The sequence below is a fragment of the Camelina sativa genome, chromosome 16, assembly GCF_030686135.1.
Source record: "Camelina sativa cultivar CO46 ecotype springtype chromosome 16, ASM3068613v1".
Classification (NCBI taxonomy): Eukaryota; Viridiplantae; Streptophyta; class Magnoliopsida; order Brassicales; family Brassicaceae; genus Camelina; species Camelina sativa.
Genome location: NC_141895.1, coordinates 2807499 through 2824506, shown reverse-complemented (window position 1 = coordinate 2824506; position 17008 = coordinate 2807499). Strand labels below are relative to the sequence as shown.

Genomic DNA, 17008 nt, shown 5'->3' with positions numbered 1-17008 from the left:
GTGCAAGACACAAATTCCCTTTTCTCGCGCCTCTCTATTACTCTTCTCTCACGCGCCTTTTCCCCATGTTTTTTACACGCGCTATTTCTGTTTCATTTAAGTTTGAATTATTTTGTGGAAACTATACTATATGCATCAGTGGTACTCCCTCTATTTCATAATATAGATGTTTTAGAGGTTTTTCTTTGTTTATAATATAAGATATTTTTAACCTTTTAAGTACCTTTTAGATTACTTTTCTATTTATTTATTATTTATTTTATACAGTGTTGTTTACGATTGGTTGAACCTTTTTAAAGTGATTATTTTTTAATCTGCGTGTTTTCACTCAAAACATTTTATATTTTGAAACAGAGACATTATATTATAAGTGACAGTTAATTTGATTTAAAAATTCTGAACGAATCCACCAAAAAGTGATCCTGTTTTCCTTTCATCGGTCACCGTGATCACATTTTCGTCAATATTTTTTTTACTTTTTATAAGGCAAAGAAAAATCATTTACAAATAAATATATTTTTTTCCATTTAAAAAATGATAAACGAGAGAAATTGAAATAAAAGAATAACGATAGCTATACAAAAAAATAAAAATATTGATTTTAATATTATATAACGATATGGAGTTATTACCAATCAAAACAATAATATAGATTGATAGAACATTTATCAAATGCTTAAACTACAGAAAAACATATATATTGAATGGCGAACTTATTTAACATATGACACAAAATAATTAATAAATAATTAATTAAATAATAATAATAATAATAATAATAATAATATTATTATTAAAAAATTAAAAATCAAAAAAATAAAACATTAAAAAATAGTCATATAAGAAAACAATAAAAAATAGAAAAAGAAAATTTTTATTTCTCTATGATGCGGTTGTATTGCTGTCGATGAACTCATGAAAAATAGGTATATGTCCGGATAAAAGAAAAAGTTTATAGAGTTTGAGTTTTAGACTTTTAGTTAGTTAGACTTTAATCATTAGTAATTTTAAAATAGTTGGACTTAACCTATATTAGCTTAATATATGTATACTTTATAGCTTAAATTATGATACAATTTACATTTAATTTTAGTTTATATTATAAAGAGCTTTCGTCACACTTCAGTGTGACACAATAATTAAGTGTTATTATTATTTTCTGAACTAGGATAACTAATATCCCATTGCAAATTTTTTTTTTGAGGATTTAGTATGTGGCACGTGCCACACAAACTAAAGCGTACGTCCGCCCTTGTATATATTGTTTTCACATAACAAGCTATAAAACTTAAAAACTGATTATATTAGATTAAAATCATCTTACTTTTCTTCTATAATTTTTTAGAAAGAGTACAATAGCACTTTTTACTTTCTCTTATATTTTTTAACAAAAAAAAGAATTTTAATCTCTAAACAAAAATTTTAAGTCACGAGTTCAAGTGACATGTAGGAAGAATCTTATAAAATAGTACTCTAACTCTAATTTGAAATAGTTCAGATCCAAAACCTTTTAATTATTCCAAAAAAAAAAATCAAAAGACTAATAATACTGATGATATTCAAAATAAAATAAAAATAGCATGATCACATGATATTTGTACATTTTCATTTATTTTTTTATATATTTGGTTTTATATTAAGTCTTTTTATATAATTTATAATACGAAAGAAAAAGGGCATGAGATATTTTTTCAATGACATTTGAAAGATGATTATACAAATTATATTTACAAACCAAATATAATATTTAAAAAAAATAAAATTGGTTCGTCTAAAAATTAAAAACTTAAAAAAACAAATCACAAATAACTCAAATCATCAGCAGAGCCCAGACGGGGCAAACGCCCCGACCCACCTTTCTTTTTTGACCCGTCAGCATCCGACCCGCCTCCACACACGAATGTGCACTCGACACCGCACAGATTACTGAAACACGAGAAAAGTCCGTTACCTCCTTCAGTGTGACGGCGATTATGCTTCTTCTTCACCGTCGGAGTTCTCTTTCTCGAGCTTTTTCCTCCACCTGTGTTTGCAACAACAATGGCACCGCTTCCGACCTCGCTGCTCTGATGACTCGATCCTAAATCGTAAAGCGGCGGAAGCTCCGTTCGCCACCGCTCCAATTTCGATCGGAGACCTTCGATGTTGCTATCGTCGTCTAAGCTCCACTCACTGAGAATCGAGCTCTCTGTGTCGTTGGCTTGCGATCTCTCTTTCGCCATCTTTTGCGCTACTTCTGATGGCGACGGACCTAATTCTGATTCGGTTAAAATCGGTCGTCCTGCTAAATTAGATCTCATCGGAGTACCGAACTGTAGAGGCGATTTCATCGGTGTAGCCATGTAGTTAGATCTGAGCGGAGTTGATCCAACGATGTTGGATCTTAACGGCGTTGAACCGAGGATGTTAGATCTCCTCGGAGTAGATCCAACGCCGACGGATCTCATCGGACTAGATGTAACCATATTAGATCTGATCGGAGTTGAAGCGACGATGTTTGATCTCAACGGTGTTCCGTGCCTCGACAAATACGGTGAAGCGCGGCTGCTGGTGCGGTCGTAGTCTCTCGGCGGTCTTGGTTTCTCGATCATCGGCGTAGATCTTCTCGGAGTTTTGCGTGTACGGTCGTACGAGCGATAAGGTGACTCTTCGTATCTCTCTCTTTCACTTCTCGGCCGCATCACATTAGGGCTCTCTCTTGGTGATTGATCTATAAAATCAGGCTCGTATGGATCGTATCTCTGACTTGGAATCTTTGGTGATTGATAAGGAGGAACGTAATCAGTACCATCGGAATCTGACGTCACCGAATCGTGTCCCGATGTTGTAGGTACAGTTTCCGATTCGCTGCTCATTAACGCGCTCGCTGGCTTCCTGTTAGCTACACGGCTCCGTTCTGCTCTGCTTAGAAGATCACAAACAACCATCGAGCTCGTATCGCTCTTTGTACGACGGAGCATCGGTGGCCTCGAGACTACGGATTGGAACTGTTTTGAAGATGGGGAATGTGGATTCTTTGAGCTTCCTTTGAAGCTATTAAGATGCAAGTTCTGTAAATGTGGATCATCTTCTCCTAGCAAATCTCTGTAACCAACTGCAGATGAATCCATATTCGTGTAAAGCGGCATACTACGCATTGATCCGTCAAGTATTCCAACGCCGATGTTTAGTATTCCCTGAGGACGACCTGATGGTCGGCGAACTTGAAGCGCGACGAATCGCATTCCAGGAGGGGGTGTACGGCGATACTCGTCGTTGCTTCGGTATCCAGGCCGACGATTTGGAGGGATTAGGTTACTGATGAGGACACGGACTGTGCCAACGTGAACATCACGGAACCAATGTAAGCCGTAGATTTCAACGACGACAGCTGAAGTATCGGCGTAGAGGAAATCCTCGTTGACTCGGAAGACGAACTTGTCGTTCCAAGTTGGGTTTACACCACCAGTGTAATCTACGCGGGTGGTGAGTTTGCGTTTGGAGTGAACCCAAGCCACCGCGTAGGTCTTCATTTTACGTGAGAGAGGAGCTAGATCTTGGGCAGAGATTATGTTGAGCTCTAGTAATTGGAAAGAAGAAAACATCGACATTGTTTGTTTGGGACACAATCAATGTGTTGTTATTATTGTTCTTCCTTTTTTTGGTAATTTAGAAAAAAAGTGTGCTACTCAAATCAGTCACATTTGATGGAATCAGGAGAATTGAAAGAGCTATGGAATTGAAATGTCGAATTCTTGATTAGTCCCCTAAGGAGTGAACGATTCTCCATTGGATAGGTCATTAAAAATTGTTATTCCTTTGGTGGCAAATCTCCGAATGGTATGGATTTGGAATTGGCCATTGCTTCCTATCTCTTTCTTTTTTTCCATGTTTTTTATTAACCTTTGAAGGAGAGAGAGGAGAGTCGATCTTAGGTTCCATATTTGGGTTGTGTTGTGGATAAATTGTGAGAGAGAAAGAGAAAATTAGGGGTCATGTGATAATCTTTAGTATATTTTGTAGAAGTTTGCTATATTAGGAGTTAATAGGATCAAAATTGTCAATTCTCATAGATATCAGATATGAATATACACTTTATGCACAATGATACAATAGACAGCAAAGGCTAACTGTTTTCTGAAAAAGTGATTCACACAGATAAATATTAGGTAAGAGAGTTTTCAATTGTATTATTATCTGAGTGTTGTTGCCTATAACACACAAGATTGAGAAGCTGTGTTTATTCCTGTGTTATTTATGTGGGCTTTCTGATTTGTAGCCCAAATTAAGACAGTCATGGCCCAAATCCAATGCCATTATGAATGTGGTACATCTGGTTAAGAGTCGAGTTGTTTTTTAATGCCACTCTCTCTCTCTCTCTGCGTCTCACTGTCTCCGTCTCTAGTGATCGTGTGAGCCTTGTTCTCCGTTTTGGTAATGGTATGTAATCTGCGTGGCTGTATAAACGTAAATTCGTAATATGCTTGTTATATACCGTCCCTGTTATATTAATACTTCTATTTTAAAGCAACAAATGGACCACCCTATCCGTATGCCCCATCTCATAATATGCAATTAAATGTCAAAACAATTACTACAAGATTCATCAAAGCTTGTGCAGAGAGCAGGTATTGATGTTTGATCCCAAAAGGTATCAATTTTTCTCTATTCCCGAAATCAGAAAAAGGCCTCACTCACACACTTCTCCATGTCATTTTTATTGGTAATTACTCTTTCTCGTAAAGATTGATGTTTAGAATCTTTTACACATTTTAATAGAACAATGATTACTTAATTTAAATATATTTTTTCTTTTGACTAAAGATATATTATTTAATTTTAAACCAATAACAATTTAAATTTTTAAATATTTTTAATGATTATTTTTTGAAATTTATAAAATATCAATTTTTATGGAACAAAAAAATATTGCAAAACATCAATTTTTATGAGATAGAGTCATCAATTTTTATGAGATAGAGTGAGTAATATAGAAACATTAGTTTCACTCGAGACCACATGATCTTTACGATCATAAACATCACACACACACGCACGCATTCAGAAGAACTACATACAATAAACCCGTGAAGTCAAACTATTCGTATTTCCAAATATTTTTTAAAGCACACGATTATTTTCTGACCAATAAAAAATGCCGAAAATAAGATATTATATGCAAATTGCCACAATCATACAAAAGGCGGTGGAAGCCTACTCATTTACCAAGAAAACAAAATGAACCCAAATAAAATTTGCCTCGTTATATTTATTATATCAATAAAGTTAACTTATATTTATTATATCAATAAAGTTAACTTATAAAGTTAACTTATATCAATAAAGTAATTGATGTTTAGAAAACAATGATTATTAAGTTTAAATATTTTTTTTTTGACTAAAGAAATATTATTTAATTTTAAACTAATAACAATTCAAAATTTTAAATATTTTCAATAATTACTTCTTGAAATTTACAAAACATTAAAATTTGTGAAACAAAAAAATATCCGAAAATATCAATCTTTGTGAAACATAGAGAATGTCCTCAAAACACATTTTGATAACAAAAAAGGTACCAAAACCAAGTTGGCAGAAGAAAACAAGTCGAGAGAAACTCAAAAAGCAACGTAACGGGTCTAGAAAAACCAAAATACCATTAAAACACACGAAAAGCAAATTGTATAACGTTATTTTGAACACGAAAGTGTAATACACAATGGTAAAAAGATATTAAACCTATGTACTCTGCCAATATTATGTAAAAAAATCTACTACATTCACATCCATAGTAAGTAACGCTAGATATTAGTAAGTAAACTGTAACCAGCTTAAGATTTAACCATATTTAAGCTAGCTTAGGTTCCTGCATATATATAGTGCATTCCAATAGACAGACATGCTTTAAAGGAAAAAGCTGGAAATTAAGGATCTTGAGATGATAAAAAGGAATCATTTACATTTTAAAAAAAAACAAATTTGAAGTACTTTGTTGTCCCTCCTCTTCTAACATTTTTTTTTTGTTTAATCCCACCACAATTTCCATCTACCAAAACTAATAAAAATAGAAAACAATTTCAAGGAAAAAAAAATTAAAATGGTGAATTAATTTGCATGCAACGTCGGAGGTCACATTAACTTTGTTGCCTCTATTTCCGGGTTTGGATTCAATTTGTTGTCTTCATCCTATTTATTTTCAGTAATCTGCGAAAACAAAACCAAAAAAAAAAACACAAAAAATAATTAGACTCAAATCAATTTTTGCGTTTATTATTCTCATCCTCAACATGTGCATGTGGTATATGCCCCTAATATATGCATGCACTTCCACACTAATATTATAAATAAAATACAAAAAGGTGTGAAGATTTGGAACATCACATTCACATAGAAGAATCTTACAGCCAAATCCTAGATATCAACATTTTTTTTAAAAAAAAACACTGACTAAATCTTTGTTTTGGCAATAACATAACATCATAAACAAATAATAATCCGTATGCATGAGTACTACGTATATGCACGAGAGAGTATACAATAATAGTATAATTAGTAGAGAGAAAAAAGAAAAGAAAATAAATACCGTCGTATTTCTTCTTCATCAAGTTTTTGACGAAAAGCAAACAAATGATAAGAAAACCAACACCAGCTGTTCCTCCTACTATTATTGCCACCGTTTTCCCTGTTGTTCCTGTTTTTTTCATCCCATCCATCATCAATCTTTTTCTATAGTATAAAATCTTGTTATCTTTACGACAAACAATGCATATTACTGCTATTAGTAAGTGATAACTCAAAAGAGAGTAATTGTTACGAAATAATAAAAATAGAAAGTTAAAAAACTTGAAACAAAGGAAAAAGAGCAAACAAACAAATCTCAGTTGGAGCCTGAAAACGAAAGAACAAGTTTCACACTAGCGCTTTCTTTTTTAATTAAAGTGAATATATAGTCAAAAAAGAAACTATTATTTTTACCTGAAGAAGAAGAAGGAGAGGAAGAAGAAGAGCCAGAGCTAGGATAAGGAGAAGACCTATTGGGAACACCATTTGGGTAGTAACTATAACCGATAAAACACTTGTGAAGATATATCTGACCAGACACTGAGCTTCCACACTCCACCTGAGCTCTCTGCAACGCGTTTTTTATGCAGCCGTTACAATCTGAGTCCCCTACGTCGCCTTCGCATTGTCCCAAAACGTATACCGATTCGTACGTCGTAGCGAAGAAGCCGTGACCTTGAACGACGCCGTTTTGCATCACCCCGAACGCTGTATCTCTCCTCTGCTCGAATCCTGTTCCGGCGGCGTTGTTCTTCCCACATGTCTTGAATATCATCTCCATCCCTGCATAAAAAAACAGAGAGACTTGTGTTTTCTAAACCGGATTTTAAAATTATTATTCACTTCTCGGTTCGGTTTTATGGTTAACCGAAACTAATCCGATAGTCCAAGTTTGGTTTTAACTAAAACCAAAAACCCAATCATTTCACTTACTGAACCGGTGAAACTCGATGATTAGTTTCGGCTTTGATCAAAACCGGTTCAGTATAGAAATCTAAGATTAAACCAAAGAGTTTTCACATCTTAGAATCAAAATCGATATATTTTTACTGTCAATTTAATCACGGTTTGGTTTTACCATCGACACAAAATCAACTCTTTGAACCGAAAAAATCTCATGCTTATTCTTCGACTCATGAAAACCGGTTCTGGTTCAACTAAAACGTGAAAATACAAAATTAAAAAATCAAAAAGCCAAATCTTTTCACTGTTGAACCGGAAATATCTGAAGCTTAATCCGGTTCACTCAGGGACTCGCATTCCGGTTAAAGAAACCAAAAAATTTCAAGAAAATGAGCTTAAACCGGGGGGAATACTATTTACCTGAAATCTGGGCAAAGCCAGAGATTTCGTAGAGAAGATAACAGCCGGAGAGCTGAATCCTAGCAGCAATGGTTTTGCCACAGAGCTTACCAGAGAGAACAGGAAGACGACGAACACAGCTGTAACAGTCGTTGTTGCTCAAGTCACCTCTACACTGGAAAAGACCAGTGATGCTAGACTGGCTCGAAGTTCCAGTTGTGGTTTTGTAGAATTTTGTTTTCGCTGATTGAGTGACCAGTGAGCCATACATTGCAGAGAGAGCTTGTGAGTGTAGACCAGACGGATCTGGTAATTTCTGTCTTGAACAGCCTTTGTAGATTAGGTTTGTGTACTCTGGTGAAGACGATTTTGCTAGCTTGAGATCTGAGAACAGAGCCATGATGCATAGTGACAAGAGCTGCTTCACTGTAGAAAAAACCATTTCTTTTTTTTGTTTTTTGTGGAACAAGAAAAAGAAAGAAACTTTTGGTTTTAGAATCAAATCATTTTGTTTGAGTAAGTAAAGAAGAAGAGGTTTTTTTTTCTTTCTTTTGGGAGGAAAAGATTTTATGGGAATTTTGAGATATGAGGGGGGGGGTAATGAGAAAGATTGAATCTTTTGTGTGTGGGGGTGTGTTTTTTGGAGTTTAACTATTTTGGGGTTTTATGAAATTCTGTGTTTGGTGGCTGAGTAAAAGCTCTTTAATTTTGCTGCTTCTGTGTTTTTCTGAATTTTGGTTTTTAATGGTGAAAGAGAGAGATCTTTTTTTTTAAGGGGAAGGCTTTGTGTGGATGACCACTCTTTTCTTTTCTCTCTCTCTCTAGATATGTGGAAATAAAATATATATATATATATATATATATATATAAAGAGATTAGGATTAGAGAAGGGAGAGCGCAATTTTGTATTTCTTACCTTATTGTTATAATAAATAATCGAACACTCTTCTTCATCCACCACTGACCAGTCTCTAAAGCCAAAGTACAGTGAGTTTGGTGTCGTTGCAGGCTTTTCAGTAAATCCAAATAATACCCCATTCATTATTCTGATTATTAGTAAGTTTTACTTGCTCTGCTAATCTAAATAAACTAGCCTTCTTTTAGCAACCTAATTAAAAAAAGGGAATTTATTTTAAGTAACTACTATACTCTTTTGTTTTATTTCAGTTGGTTGTTTTGTAATTAAACCAAAGAGTAGTTACTTTAAATTAGTTATTTTTACCAAAATGTGTATCCATAAATTTATTCTCTATAATTAATTGTACCCTATATGTACATAGCGAAATTTTTTTTTGGGTCACAGTTCAATAAAGAAAGCATTTCACAGGAGATTAATTAAATCGCAGAGACAGAAACAGAATCATTCTTCAGAATTTACAAGAAACACGTGGTTATATATCTTAATTCTTAACCCAAAATTTCAATAATGGAACAATAAAGAAAACGGAAGGATACAACATCTTTCACGAATTAAACTAACTAATCATGGAATTGTCAAAAAGGAATCTGATATACGTTGCAAAAATGTAAACATTGTGTGCACTGTTATTTACTGACCAAGGTTATTTTGTTTGACCAAGTACAGTCAAAGCTTTTCTTTTTACGTTTTTAATTGACATTTTAAGTGTGTCCATCATCTCTCTGTCTCGCACCTTTACTAGCAGTCTTCCTTATCATATCTTATTATTATGCATGACGATGAAATCTTTACGGAGACCAGAAAATGTCATTTGTTCGAATATGGGAGATGGGAAATTAGCTGCAAATAAGCAAAACCCCTTTTGTCTAACACAGAGCAAATAGTACCAAATCTGGTTTAACCGGATCGATTTTGTCTCTAGAGTAATGCCTTAATTTGCTTTAGCTTCGAGATCATTGGCAACAGAAAGAACACATTTGCCATATGGTACATATTTTGAAAGGTACAAAGAGAGATTAGAAGAACCTATAATATAGAGAAACGGAATAAGAAAACTCAAGTGACGGGCGGGTGGAATTTCAAGAAGTATCGAAGAAGATCACCATCACAACTCACTAAACGACCCGCACCGTAAAAATTCTCCCTATGGCTGAAAATACTGTAAGATACAACAGAACTTGAGAGATTAGACGGAACCCGGACGGAGATGAACATTTGGAATTTGTTGAATTGGTTTTTATGGATTCTTCACTGGTCTTGCGCAGAATCGTCATCGGCATTGACTTTTTCGTTACCAGGAAGACCAAATATCCGTAGGTTACGGTCCATCGAACCAACTGCAACGTATTGTGCATCTGAACCAAACTTCACACACGTAGCTTTACCTGCAAGCATAAGGATTCTGGAATTAGGAACACTACCGCCATATGACCATTAAAGGAATTTGGTAAAGGATTTTACCAGTGCCGGAGAGATCTGGGAGTGTCTTGATAAGGTTCCATTCTGCTTTCACACTTGCCGTCTGGTACAATCTGCAGCCACAACACAAATTACATTTTTCTGGATTAGATATATCCAACATGCAGGTTATCGAGCTTGGTCTCTTAATATTTTCTTAAACTGAGCTTCGATGCTTTGATCAACTTTTCTCAAACGTGTATTCACCTGATATCTGATGCAGCAATACCGAGATAAGATCCGCTAGGGTCAAACTCCACTGCACAAAAGAAAAAGTTATCTTTACTCAAGCTATCTTATACATGAAGATTTCTTTATCAACAAAACGACTGTAGCGGATACGGTAGTTTTATACCAGAGTTTGCATCTGCAGATAAAAATGACTTGAAGTTCCTCAACTTGCGCAGGTCCCACAACCTCACACCATCCTCCGCAGCAGTCTACCCATTCCCAAAACAAAAAGAAAATCATTCAAGTAAGCAGAACTGTAGTAGTACTCTCACTTCCCCTAGTTGTTCAAAGTACTTACCGCGAGGAAATAACCATTTTCTGAGAAAGATATAGCCGTCACTTCCCCGGTGTGTCCATCAAACTTAGCCACATTTGCCTATTATTTAACACAAAAATGAAATTATAATGACGAACACTGTACGTAATTAGTGATTTTAAGAGGCAATATAGGCTGGAAGGGCAGAGTTTGTACCTGACTTTTAACATCCCAAATCTTAACAACAGACTGAGAAGTACCAGTTCCGAGAATGAGACCATCGGGATGGAATGCAGCAGCCGTGTAACCCACCTTCTGTGAATTATCCGATTCTGATACCTGAAAGAACACAAGAAATATAAAATGGCTCATATCAGTGTGTACTCTAAACATACACTGACCTAAGGATTAGCTCATATGACAGTGCCTATGACGACTGTGTTTCTAGTGGATATAAATAATTATTTCTGTGATATGACCGTGCCTATGACGACTGTGTTTCTAGTGGATATAAATAATTATTTCTGTGATATATCATACAGGCAAAGCTAGAAAAGAAGACAGGTAATAGTTAATTTTTGAAGGGTTTAGGAACCTTTGAAAGGCATAAGCCAGAGGACAGATCGTAGAAGCACCATGTACTATCAAGAGATGCCGACACCAAGTATTTATTTGTGGGGTGCACAGTTACAGCTTGAACCTGAAAATAGCATCATTGCCTAAAGTAAAAAAATTATATGAATAAGGAAAGTGCAACGGACTATGAGAGTTCTTCAAACTCATCCTTACCTCTGCGGAGTGATCATTCAACGTGTGCCCACAAGCATAATTTCCATCCCCAGAATCCCGCCAGATACGGACTGTCTGCAGGTCAGTCACTAATTTAGTAATATATATACCTACCAAACAATTGGTGATGTAATATCCTCTGAGAAAAACAGAGTCTCCAACAAATCGCAAAGGTTTATGGTATGAGTGATCAAAACGTCATTCATAACTCGCAGTGAACCAAAGTTTTTCAAAGATAGCATTATGAATTTATGACATCTACAGAATAAGACAAGATCTCATGGCTACTAGTTATCTTTTCACTTCAAATAAACAAATGTATCTGCCAGCTACCACTATTCAAAACAAAGGCAATACACAACGTGGGATTACAAAATTTCCTACAGAACTAATGACCAGGCACTATTCATAAAAAATTGATACTACGGATATAAAGTTTGTAAACGTATATTGAATTACCTTGTCAGCAGAAGCAGTCAAAACAAGATCAGCGTCACCAACAAATTTTACGCTTGTAACCTATTAAAAGGGTCAACACATATTAAGCATCGAGCTACATGAAAAGGTAAAACAAAAATCTAAGGCAAAAAAGTTAGAAACCTTCTTCGAGTGACCAGTCAGTGTTGACAGGATTTGTCCAGAAGGACGATCAAAGAGAACAGCAGTTGCATCAACTCCTCCAGTAGCAATAACATCCTGGTTACCAAATTAAGATTACTGAGAGGTAAACTTTTACACCAGAAATAATGTAGGGGAATATCAAAGGAATGCAAAGAATCACTGTTTGTAATCATACACAGCGTATTGGTATGTAGGAGGCAAATAAAAATATTATGCAAAAAAGACAGAACAATGATATGACCATTCCCCAACCAGGGACTCATGGCTGTATACAAATAATTTATACATAGACGTTTGCCAGTCGGCTATCACATGCTATGGCAGTGTCTTCCAAAAACAGAGGATAATAAGTATTAAGTGATGTAATAAGAAAACGTTCGATGAGAAACCTTAGAATGTAGAATGTCCATCGAACAAATGCCTGGTTTGTTGGTCTTGTGAAGTGGGTGGCTTGATAGCTGAGTGAACTTCTCCAAAGCATCTATTGAAGCCAATGTTTGAGGAATCTACAAGAAAAATGATAAAACTATCAAGACAGCAGGAACCAACGCAAGAAAAAAAAAACACAAAACCAGGCAGGAGGCAGCAATGTTTTCCTGTTAAGTTTTAAACGCATCCTAGTATCTAAATATATATATTTTGAGTAAGATAAATCATAAGCCTCAACTACCACATTTGACTTCCATAAACAAGAAAGGAATAAACAAAAGAAGCAAGTCGTCAAGTCTTGACTTTCAAATGCTGTTCAAAAATAAATGAATATGCAGTACCTGTCGCTTTTTGCGCTTCTGAGAAAGAGCAGCATTACAATCAGTCAATTCCGTGATAATTTCAGCTGAAATTCCAGGACACAATTTCTTCGCATCAGAACCCAAGTCTTCATCACCTGCAGCTATTATACAACAAACGAGCATAGTAGCATGTTACAAGAGGGATAACTAACTAGCCAAAACAGTTTAGAGTATAAAGTTGTACAATCATACCTCGTTTACCATTACTTAGAGTAGCATTAGCTGTCACAGCTTCAGGGGCCGCAGGAATATGTCTTTCAACTTCTGCAAGCAATTGGCGTGCTTCGTCTCTTTCTTTCTTAAGTCTAGCAATCACACGACAGGCAGAATCATGCTGCAAACAGAGGGTAAAATTTATCACATGAATAGACCAAATGGATGAAGAATAATAAAATAAGGGTAAATTAATTGACCATGGAAATCATAAAGTGGTGGCACAAACACAAAACCAAAATTACCTGATACAAGGCATGACTTAGCTCTTGCCTTGCAGTATGTAGTTGTTGTTCCAGCGCATAATTTGATAGCATCAAACCGTCCCATTCCTAGAAGTGCAAAAACAAGAAACTTCTCACGCAATTACTTTTGTATAAATCAACGTAACTAACGAATAACTTCTCTTGACTAACACAGAGAAAACGACCAAATGATCAGCGTAATAACTGTGCTAAAGAGTAGATGCCAATATGTTCAGTTAACAAGATCTTGTACAATTTCAATAATTAACCTTGGAAAAATTATTCTAAGTCGAACAACCAAACTCTACATGACCAATAAGAGAAACAGGGACATATTTTCATAGTGACCCTCCCATAAAAAAAACAAGTAAAAAGCCAAGAGAAAAGGTCAGAACAAAGCTGCAAAACTATCAGAAGCTTACATTCTGAAACGTTCCGAGCATTCCAGGGATGCTAGCTGTCTGCAATGTTTTCGGCTTTATGATCTTCACAATGATCAAACAAAATTAAAACAGCTTAAACAAATTTTCGCCAACAGTTCTCAGCATCAGATTATTTAAAGAAATTATACTACCTCCCCAGTTTTGATGGGAACAATGTCATCAATGGTAAGAGGTTCACCAGTAACCGGGCACTTCCCATAATCCTACAGTGGGAAAAGAACTTATAAGAAAGCATTACAAGGTGGAATGATAATCTAAAAGAGCTCCCACTGGAGATATATAGTTTGAGAGATACACACATCCAGAAACTTAAAGGTACAGAATCTATGATTGATTAAGAATCTTGTAAGTTCTCGAAAGAGTATATAACCAGGTGAATTGATAAATCTAAGAGAAAACAAGATGAAATAAAATCCGAATCTCACTACTAAACCCCAAAAGTGCAAATTCACCGAAATTCTCAAAATTTACACACTGCTAACTGAGTAATAAACCAACCGAACATCACACAAATTGCTAGAAATCTTCCGGTGAGAACAGGAAACGAGGCAAGTTTAGAAATCGACAGTTTCAGAATCCGAGCTTACCGATATATGCCTTTCGATTAATCGTTTCTCGAAGAGCAGACCAGACTTCGTCGAAACCACTGGCTCCGCGGGAACTTCTCCGGAAACTGCAAGAATACAGTGCCGCCACAAAAATCAATTACAAGAAAACCCTAAATCGGCATATTGAGACAGAAAAAGAGAGAGAGAGAGGCGAATAAAAGCTTTACTTGCACAGTTCATCGTAGAGAGAAGGAGTAATACGACGAAGTACGAAAAATCAGGTGGATGTAGTAGAACTCCCTCTGAAGTGGGGCGGAGCTAGCTAGGGTTTTATCTTCTCCGGTCCGGCGCTACAAAGCAAAATCGCGGAAGCCGGGAAAATAGTTGGAGAGAGAGAGAAAAGAAGCTCAACACTCTTCTTCAGTTTGTTACTAGGGGTTTGGGCCTTTTTGACATCCCTCTTTTATATTTGGGCTTTTATTTCGATCTAAGTCGGTCTGGATATAACATCAAAACGACGACGTTTAACTACTGTTTAAATCCACACAGTATATACATACTCTGTACAGTAAAATCTCTAAAAATTAATGGAACTATTATATTTTATTAATCTCGTTATTATCTAAATTAAGGGGAAAACATCTATTGATTTATCAAAGTATTAATATGTTACGTATTAATTTATAGAAGTTATACTGTATATTGGAGTTTTTAATTTATAAATCTTAGATGTTAGCTAGATGGGTTTAATAAAAATAAAAACTGTGAGATTAAAAGAAAATGATTATTATATTTTTAAAAGATTATTTCTGTCTTTGAGTTCATAAGAAAATATATACATAATAAAGAAGTAAAAGAAAAAAAATCATTACCAAAATACTAATTGATTTATAAAATAAAACATCATCCAAACGAAATTATATTGATAAGGAAAAGAAGCATTACCAACCTACTAAAAGGTGCGAGTATGAGTCTCGTGGACAAATCACACACTATATTGATATGCATTATTCTCTAGCTTTATCCCATTTAACGGGGTATATTAACTTTATCAAGAGGTAATTATTATAAAGAAATTTGTTAGAAACTTTCTTCTAATTAGTAAAAAAATATCATTTTACATATATATTGTGCTTTTAGAAGTAATGTGTGGTTATGAAACAAACTCATTTTTGTTGTGATCATGTCACTGTATATGGAACAAGAGCTTCAAGTTGCCGGAGGGAAGAATCTAAACGAGCATAAAACATTGATCAATGAGGATAAGTTCAGTTTTTTCGTTTTTAGCAGTCATATATCTCCTATCTAATTTATATCTACCAAAATACTATATATACAATATACTCACCAATAACAACATTTTCTTACTACAAATAAAACTCAAATATCTGATAAAATAGGTCATATATAAATATATATGTTATGAACTATAAGGGATATATATGTTTGTACATTTCATTGACAATAAGAGATATATATGGTTGATCGGTTTGGTATATATTGCTATGAATTCAAATGCTACCTCGGTACCTTCACATCCACGGGCTATATATATATATATATATATAATGTAAAGCAAGCTAAGCATAAATATATACTTAAAGGTCAAAATATAAAAAAGTATTTTTTTCCATTTTGTATATGAATTTAGTTTCGATGTCTAAAGATAGGACGATGCGGGTACCATTTTGAGCACGATAGATGTGTCCTTTCTAATTTCATAAAAGTTATATTCTTAGGACCCAAAGATGAAAGCGAACTCTCATACAAATACATTTTCTCACAAAAAAAAAAAAAGATTTATGAAGAAAATGTATTATACATATTCAAACCTTGATGAAATTCAAGATTATTCATTTTGATTTTCTAAATAATCATACAAAAACAAAATTAAAGTAGTTTGAAGTAATAATGACATATATACTATAGTTCAAATACGTATGACATTTGCTATTTGCTTATAGTGTTAAGTTATACGTACGTAAAAACATTTGAGATGATATACTTAACATAGCTAGCCTAGCTGATATCTTTCTTGTGGAAGTGGTGGTCGCTTTCTATTTGGATAATGCGTGTGCATATATTGGATCAGACTTTAGACGAAGATAGTCATATCTTCAAAGTATCAATTCATTATTCATCAAATCAGCTTTGATAGTAAGCTGTTCCATTTTTTTTATCTTCTCTTCGTTTACTTCTCTCTATAAACAATTTAATTATTGCGATTCTCGTGATCCCAAATTAGAAAAAATATTCCTTAAATTTGTCTTAACCGCTCATACGTACATGTATAGTTGTGTAGTTTAAGCTCGTAACATTCCGTTAATATCGCATATATGACAACGTTAAAATTGTGCCGACGACTTGAGAGTAACTAGATAGACTCATGACAATGATTTTTAAATGCTAGAAAGACTTTTGTGACCAAAATAAGATACTGATAGACGATGTTGATCTCTCATGATTAGAACAAATAAAAAGATAAGATATATTTCTTGTTATAAATAACATGTTTACAAAGTGAAATGCAAAATACACTCAAAATCTAGAATAGTATAGGTAAAAATCCTTGAACACTCCCAAAGACACTAAAATGATGTTTTGGTTGGATCGGCAACACAATTACAAATGTGAAATAAACCACGTACTCGT

General features: G+C 34.5%; 3 protein-coding genes across 4 annotated transcripts; all 3 read right to left on the bottom strand.

Moving 5' to 3' along the window:
• Positions 1-1679: 1679 nt before the first annotated feature.
• On the bottom strand, positions 1680-4680 carry LOC104749540 (uncharacterized). Its single transcript, XM_010471191.3, has one exon. It carries the CDS (start codon positions 3588-3590, stop codon positions 1800-1802), a length of 1791 nt encoding a protein of 596 aa, XP_010469493.2. The 5' UTR covers positions 3591-4680; the 3' UTR covers positions 1680-1799.
• A 1202-nt stretch (positions 4681-5882) lies between these two features.
• LOC104749539 (plasmodesmata-located protein 3) lies at positions 5883-8741 on the bottom strand. Its single transcript, XM_010471190.3, has 4 exons — positions 7864-8741; positions 6955-7323; positions 6563-6670; positions 5883-6183 (listed from the first exon to the last, which is right to left on the bottom strand). Exons 1-4 carry the CDS (start codon positions 8282-8284, stop codon positions 6176-6178), a joined length of 906 nt encoding a protein of 301 aa, XP_010469492.1. The 5' UTR covers positions 8285-8741; the 3' UTR covers positions 5883-6175.
• A 901-nt stretch (positions 8742-9642) lies between these two features.
• LOC104786239 (pre-mRNA-processing factor 19 homolog 2) lies at positions 9643-14807 on the bottom strand. Of its 2 annotated transcripts, none has more exons than XM_087491466.1 (18): positions 14584-14807; positions 14396-14481; positions 13940-14011; positions 13788-13850; positions 13366-13452; positions 13100-13241; positions 12887-13002; positions 12506-12622; positions 12096-12191; positions 11955-12014; positions 11496-11570; positions 11302-11406; positions 10923-11045; positions 10749-10826; positions 10575-10659; positions 10427-10478; positions 10223-10293; positions 9643-10146 (listed from the first exon to the last, which is right to left on the bottom strand). In XM_087491466.1, exons 1-18 carry the CDS (start codon positions 14594-14596, stop codon positions 10010-10012), a joined length of 1578 nt encoding a protein of 525 aa, XP_087347592.1. In that variant the 5' UTR covers positions 14597-14807; the 3' UTR covers positions 9643-10009. The 2 variants fall into 2 exon arrangements, with proteins under 2 accessions (XP_087347592.1, XP_087347591.1); XM_087491465.1 differs by having other exon boundaries at positions 12887-13008; positions 14584-14797.
• Positions 14808-17008: the final 2201 nt, after the last annotated feature.

Excerpts from the sequence above, each read along its gene's own strand:
- LOC104749539 (XM_010471190.3), bottom strand. The coding sequence starts at position 8,284 with ATGGTTTTTTCTACAGTGAAGCAGCTCTTGTCACTATGCATCATGGCT. Across the intron at positions 7,324-7,863 it reads TGGCTTTGCCCAGATTTCAG|GGATGGAGATGATATTCAAG; the intron begins GTAAATAGTATT and ends TTTTTTATGCAG. Across the intron at positions 6,671-6,954 it reads CTCTCCTTCTTCTTCTTCAG|GAACAACAGGGAAAACGGTG; the intron begins GTAAAAATAATA and ends TGAAAAAAACAG.
- LOC104786239 (XM_087491465.1), bottom strand. Across the intron at positions 13,009-13,099 it reads TCTAAGTAATGGTAAACGAG|CTGCAGGTGATGAAGACTTG; the intron begins GTATGATTGTAC and ends GTTGTATAATAG. Across the intron at positions 10,479-10,574 it reads ATCTGCAGATGCAAACTCTG|TGGAGTTTGACCCTAGCGGA; the intron begins GTATAAAACTAC and ends TCTTTTGTGCAG.
- LOC104749540 (XM_010471191.3), bottom strand. The coding sequence starts at position 3,590 with ATGTCGATGTTTTCTTCTTTCCAATTACTAGAGCTCAACATAATCTCT.